The sequence below is a fragment of the Pediculus humanus genome, genomic scaffold (genome assembly GCF_000006295.1).
Source record: "Pediculus humanus corporis 1103172108256 genomic scaffold, whole genome shotgun sequence".
NCBI classification, from domain to species: Eukaryota; Metazoa; Arthropoda; class Insecta; order Psocodea; family Pediculidae; genus Pediculus; species Pediculus humanus.
In genome coordinates, this window is record NW_002987825.1 from 377795 (window position 1) to 384424 (window position 6630).

The following is a 6630-nucleotide window of genomic DNA, read 5'->3' on the forward strand; positions in this document are numbered from 1 at the left end:
GTGACGGATTATTGAAATTGTTCGTTTTTTTTCTCATTATTTTTTCAATGACACGTAAATGAAAAAAAAAATTTTTTTCCCTTTTTTCCTTTGAAAAAGTTTAAAAGGAAAAATGAAAGAAAAAGAAAGAAAAAAACCTTTTCCTTTTTTATATAAAATAAATTTTAAAGGAATTTTTTTTTCTTTTCCGTTTTATCCCAAAACGAAAAACCATTTCTAATGTGTTTTACCTTTTTTTTTTTTTTATTATCCTTAAAAACTTGTCAACTTTATACTTGTTTTCACTTTTTCTTTTTTTCCTTTTTTTTCCTTTTTTAGTCGTGTCCATTTTAACCATTATTCACGATCAATCTGTTTTTTTGTGTGTGTTTGTCAAATTTTTTTTTTCTTTTTTGAAATAACATTCACAACAATCTAAACGCTTTATTTAAAAAAAAAAAATCGACACGGAAATGTCGTCAAATTGACGTCACTTCCTATTTTTTTTTTTTTTGTAAAGAGTAAAAAAAAATAATAATAAAAAAAGACTTAATAAACTTTTTAAACTCGGTAGGATGCTGGATAAATTAATGGACCAAACAAAGTATGTGGAAGAAAATAAATACGGATGGGAAAAGCTAAAAATTGTAAGAAGACAAAAAAAAAAGTTTATTTTCCGTTTCCCGTCGGCCATTTTTTTTTTTTTTTTGTAAAAACTTTTTCGTTTGTTTTGCCAACTTTCCAAAAAAAAAAAAAAAATTTTTTTTATTCTTTTAAACGAAAAACGATTTTTTTTTCAATTAAAAACCGCGAATTCGATTTTTGATTTTATTTTGTACGAGGAACGAAAAGTGAATGAGAGGTGAGGAATGGGGGGAAGGGCGAGTACAAAAAGGAGGAGGAGGAAGAAAGGGTGGGAGGGGACGAGAAGGAGGAAAAAAATTTTTCTTCATTATTCAAATGTTTTCATTTCCTTTTCCAAAGATTCTTTTTTTTTCCACACTCTGTATCGTTATTTTAAAACACACAAATTCATAAATATTATTATCATCATCATCATCATTATTATAATTAATATTCTTATTATTATTATTATTTAATTTACCGAGTAGGAAAATCATAAGATGAAAAATATTCAGTCTTTGTTGTTGTATTTTATCAAAGTTTAACAGGATTGAACGGCTGAGTGAATTTTTTGAAAAATTATTAAGAAGATGTAAGAAACCCGGATAAAGGAAGAAAATCGGAGAAGAGAGAGAGAGATAAAGATACAGAAATAGAGAGAGAGATGGTTAAAATAAATTTGTTAATTTATTACGTAATTTATAATTGTGTCATCATTAATTAAATAATATTAATGACGTAATACAATTATTTTTTACCGTTTAAATTTTATTATCCTCCCGCCCATCCTCCTACTCCTTCCGCTTCCGTAATTTTTTTTTTTCGACAATAAAATGGCGGGAAAATGGGAATAAGAAGAGATGATTTAAAAAATTTTTTTTTAAATTTATTTTTAGGTGAAAAACCATACAAATGTTCTTGGGAAGGATGCGAATGGAGGTTTGCAAGATCCGATGAATTGACACGTCACTACCGGAAACACACGGGAGCGAAACCGTTTAAATGTCGTCACTGCGAACGTTGTTTTTCACGTTCGGATCATTTGGCTCTTCATATGAAACGTCATCCGTTGTAAGCATCATCATCCCCTTTGGATCACTCCACGTTTTTTTTTTTTACGCATCAAGTTATTGAAAAACAACAACAAACAGGAAACAAACAGGAAAATTATTTTTTGCTTCCTACGTAAAAAAAAGAAAATTTTCAAAGGTAATAATAATACTAATAATCACATTTCAGTATTTAACTTATACGTTTTTTTTTTTTTTCATTTAATTTAATTTTTTTTTAAATTTAATTTTTAAGTTATTATTATTAATTATTTAAAATAATAATATAAAAACAAATGTGTGTATTTATAAAAACAAAAACAAACCAAAAAATCAAAATGGTGGAAAAACAAAACAAAACAAAAAATCAAAATGGTGGAAAAACAAAACAAAACAAAAAATCAAAATGGTGGAAAAACAAAACAAAACAAAAAATCAAAATGGTGGAAAAACAAAACAAAACAAAAAATCAAAATGGTGGAAAAACAAAACAAAACAAAAAATCAAAATGGTGGAAAAACAAAACAAAATGGCGGATTATCGATCGACACAAACAATAATAAAACAAACGCGAGAATCTAACACCTAGTATAATTTACCATTTTATACAATACACGCGTTACTTCGTTCGTTTTTTTATTTTCTATTATTATTATTATCATTATTATTATTATTAAAAAAACCACAATTTTGTAATAAAAAAAAAAAAAATTAATATTAAATAATTCGCTTGATTTAAAAAAAAAAAAAAAAAAAAAAAAAAAAAATTTTTAGGAGGACTGATTTTTATTGATTAAAAAAAAAGGTAAAGAAAATATTATTATTATTATTATTATTAATTTTTTTAAAAATACTTTTTATAATTTATATATATTATTTACGATTAAAAAAAGAAAATTTTACGTGTATATATATATTTATATTAATATTTTAAATGATGATGAAGCCAAAAAAATTTCGAATGTTTTTCTTCACTGCCAGTGAAATTGTGTCACGTTTGAAAATAAAAAAAAAAAAAAAAATTTTAAAGAGGAAATGACGTCACGTCAAAATACACGGCGTATATCGCATTGCTTCCGGTTTTTTATTTTTTTTTATTTAAATTGAACGCCATTGTTTATTCGATCAAAGTGTCTGATACGACAACTTTTTAAAAAATTTTTTTATTGATCTATCGATCGATTTAATCGATGATTGATTTTCGCGGGGTGTGTGTGTGTGTGTGTTCGTGCCGCCATTTTTAATTTTTTTCCACGCCTCCCCTTTCGCAATCGCCTCCCTCAATTTTCTTTTTTTTTTTTTTTTTTTTTTTTTTTCATTTCGTTGTAAATTATTACTTAATAATAATGATAAAAACTTTATATATATCGTACGTCATTAATTATTCGGTTTTTTGATTGATTGATTGATTGATCGATTCATTGATTTATTAATTCCGCGAGAATTATTATTATTATTATTATTATTATTAGTAAGCAACGCGAAAAAAAAAATAAAATTTTTTTTTCCTACATTTAACATTTTGTAACGGTCGTAATAAATTACGCGTGTTCTCTTAATTTAAAAAAACGCGCGTAAAACACGCACGCGGCGTTGTTTGTTGGATTAAATGTAATTTATTTAAAAACTTTTTTTTACATTTAAAAAATTTTTTTTTTTTTCCCGTTTCCGGTTTTGCGAGCTCCATTTAGTTTTTACACTCAGATGATTTGACCTCTTTCGTAATGTACATATAATTTTTCCTTTTTTTCCTTTTTTCTTTTATCGCTTTTTTTTTTCATTTCCCTTCATTTTTTTTTTTTACCTCTTCTTCCGTCATTGTTCGTTTGTACAACAACAAAAAAAAATTACAGTAATAATAATAATAATTATGATAAGTGACGAGTTGTTGTTGTTGTTGTTTGTTTACCACTTAAAATAATTTAATTTACAAAAAAAAAAAAATTTTAATTCGTTTTTTTTCCGGTAGAGGGGAGGGAGTTGAGTGAAAATTCGGTGCCGTAAATGGGAAAAGTGTTGGGGAGATGAAAAAAAGAAGAGGGGAGGAGGAAAGGGTGTGGAAAAGTGTGTGGAAAAAAAATTCACGTTTTATTTTTTTTATAATTTTTCCGGAGTTTTTTTTAAAGAAAATAATAATGATAATAAATAAAGTTGTAATAAAAATATATATAATAAAAAGTTAATAAATAAGATGTTGATGAAGTGATGATGATGATGATGATGATGATGGGGCATTTGAAAAAAACTTTTAAAAATTACCTTTTTTTTTATTTCTTTTCCAGCATCATTCCAGTCATCGTGATTTTGTTTCTATTTCATTCATTCCTTCATTCACCTCTTCCAAAACATTTAACCCCTCACTCACTCACCTCTCCACCTCTACCCGTGAAACGAAAAATTTTTTTTAAACGTCTTCCATTTTTTTTCTTTTTCTCTTGGCCCTTAAGGCTCTTCCTCCTGGAGAAAAAAAAAGTTAGAAAAGAAAGAAAGACACTTATTACGTTTACTAAATGCTTCTTAAAATGTTTTATTATAATAAAAAAGTTTAATTTTATAAATTTATGTAAAAAGTTGTTACCTTAAAAATTTATTACTCTATGAAACTACAGAGGAAAAAAAAGGTTTCGGGTCACTTTATTCCCTTATTTTCACACGGGTAAAATTTCTTTTTTTTTATATGTTTTACCTGCGATTCTAACAATGCCCCTCTCCCTCCCCTCCCCTCCCCCCTTTTTTTAAATTAAACCAAAAATTATAAACAAAAACTTTTGAACAAATAATAATAATGATAATAAGAACAAAAACAAAAAAAAATTAACGATGTTATATATTTTTTTTAATTATTATCCACCTTTCTTCCTTATCATTAAAAAAATCAACACAATACGATTGTTTTAATATAAAACAACAACAACCGACAACCGATTATTATTATTATTATTGTGAATTTTAAAACAATCGACGATAAATTTTTATTTTTAAAAAGTTTTCCAGCATCATTTCAATCTCGAAATTTCTATTCTCCGATTCCTTTTGGAATAAATCCTCGAATATCGGTTGTGTCCTACTTATTATCATCATCATCATCATCATTATTATCATCGTGAACAATGGCCGAAATATGGAAGAATCAGCAACGTGCCACATAAAAATATTATTATTATTATTATTATAGACTGTACGAAATGATAAGAAAAATCCCATTTCGCGTTGTTTTTTTAATATATATGTATGTAAACTCTGGTCGTTAAGTTTTTATTAAATTAATTATAAATAAGTAATTAATAATAATAATAATAATTTTTTCGCTCGCTTTCCTCGATGATAATAATAATAATAATAGAATTATTTATATATATAAATTAATTGTTTTTAATTTTTTTTGCTAAAGGTTTTTAAATTTTTTTAAATTTTGCTTTTTATTAACACTTTTTTTTACCTCTCGTTTTTTTTTTTTTTTTGAAATGTTTTTGAAATTTTCTGTTGGCAATACTGTATACTAATTCCGCTTGCGTAATAATAATAATAATAATTATAATTATTGAAAAAAAAAAACGCTTTGAATTAAGTTGAAATTATTTATTTAGTTTTGATAATTTTTTAAATTTATTTTTTTTAAATATATTTTTGTATTTGATATAAATATATATATTTGTGTATGTTTTATACACAATAGCAGCTGCAAAAACGGTGATGATAATGATAATAATAATAATAATAATGAATTTAGATTTCGATTATGTTTAATGCAACGGAAAAAAAATTTTTTCTTAATTTTTTTTTTTTTTATTTAAAAATTTAATGAAAAATAAAAAAAATTAAATTAATTCAATGAATAGTCTTTACAACGTTGCCAAATGATCATCATCATCATCATCTTAATAATATTAATAAGTGATTATTATTATTTTTTTTTTTTATTTTATTAAAGAGCGTGACGCCTCGTGCTTTTTTTTATTCCAAACGTTTAATTCGACATATAAATAAATAATTTTAATAAAAGTGACTAATTGACGGTTAAATAAATAAATAAATAATTTTTACTTGTTTTTTTTTTCAATGTATACAATTGATGATTAATAAATGTACATAAATAAATAAATAAATAAAATAAATGAATAAAATAAATAAAAAATTACGTGTATTTACATGTTTGTTCGTTCGTTGTCACGCGCCTGAATATGTAAGAAAAAAAAAATTATTATTATTATTGTTATTTTATTTTATTTTATTGTTAATTATTATTATTTATTTTTTTTACTAATCTGTTGCATTCCGTCGGAATCATTCTTTTCTTTTTAATTATTATTATTTTTTTTTTTAAAATAAAAAACACTCAAACACACACACACACACACGTCATTTATGTACAGTCAGTGGAAAAGGAAAGAACAAAAAATTTTTTTACGATTGTTATTTTGTTAAATTTATAAAATATTATTATTATTACTATTATTATTATTATTTAAAATTTACATGCGGTCGTGCAAATAATAAAAAAAAAGTTTTATTATCCTCCCACGCACAGTTAAATAAAATGAAAAATAAAAAATTTTTTTTATTTAACGATTTAAATAAATATCGATCGATATATCGATTTTAAAAAAAATTTATTATTGAATTAAATGTAATAATTTATGTGTACATTAAAATAATAATAATAATAATGATAAAAACGTACGAATAACTAATCATCATTGTACAACATGGCCGTCTTATAAATATATATAACATTCAGGAAATGTTTTTTTTTTTTTTGTTAATTATATATGTATATTTATGTATATATAAATAATGTATGTATGTATGTATGTATGTACGTACAAACGAAATAATAATAATAATAATAATAATAATAAGCGTATAATGTTTTTTTTTCTCCAATAAATTAACTGTAAGTAATTTAATATAAATTATGTAAGTACGATATATATATACATATGTGTGTGTGTTGTACATACAAACGTTACGGATGGAT

The 6630-nt window shown here is 24.0% G+C and overlaps 1 protein-coding gene across 1 annotated transcript; it reads left to right on the forward strand.

The window, feature by feature from the left end:
- Nucleotides 1-1447: 1447 nt before the first annotated feature.
- On the forward strand, nucleotides 1448-1678 carry Phum_PHUM484450 (Early growth response protein, putative; the record flags this gene model as incomplete). Its single annotated transcript, XM_002430428.1, has 2 exons — nucleotides 1448-1499; nucleotides 1530-1678. 2 exons carry the CDS (start codon nucleotides 1448-1450, stop codon nucleotides 1676-1678), a joined length of 201 nt encoding a protein of 66 aa, XP_002430473.1.
- Nucleotides 1679-6630: the final 4952 nt, after the last annotated feature.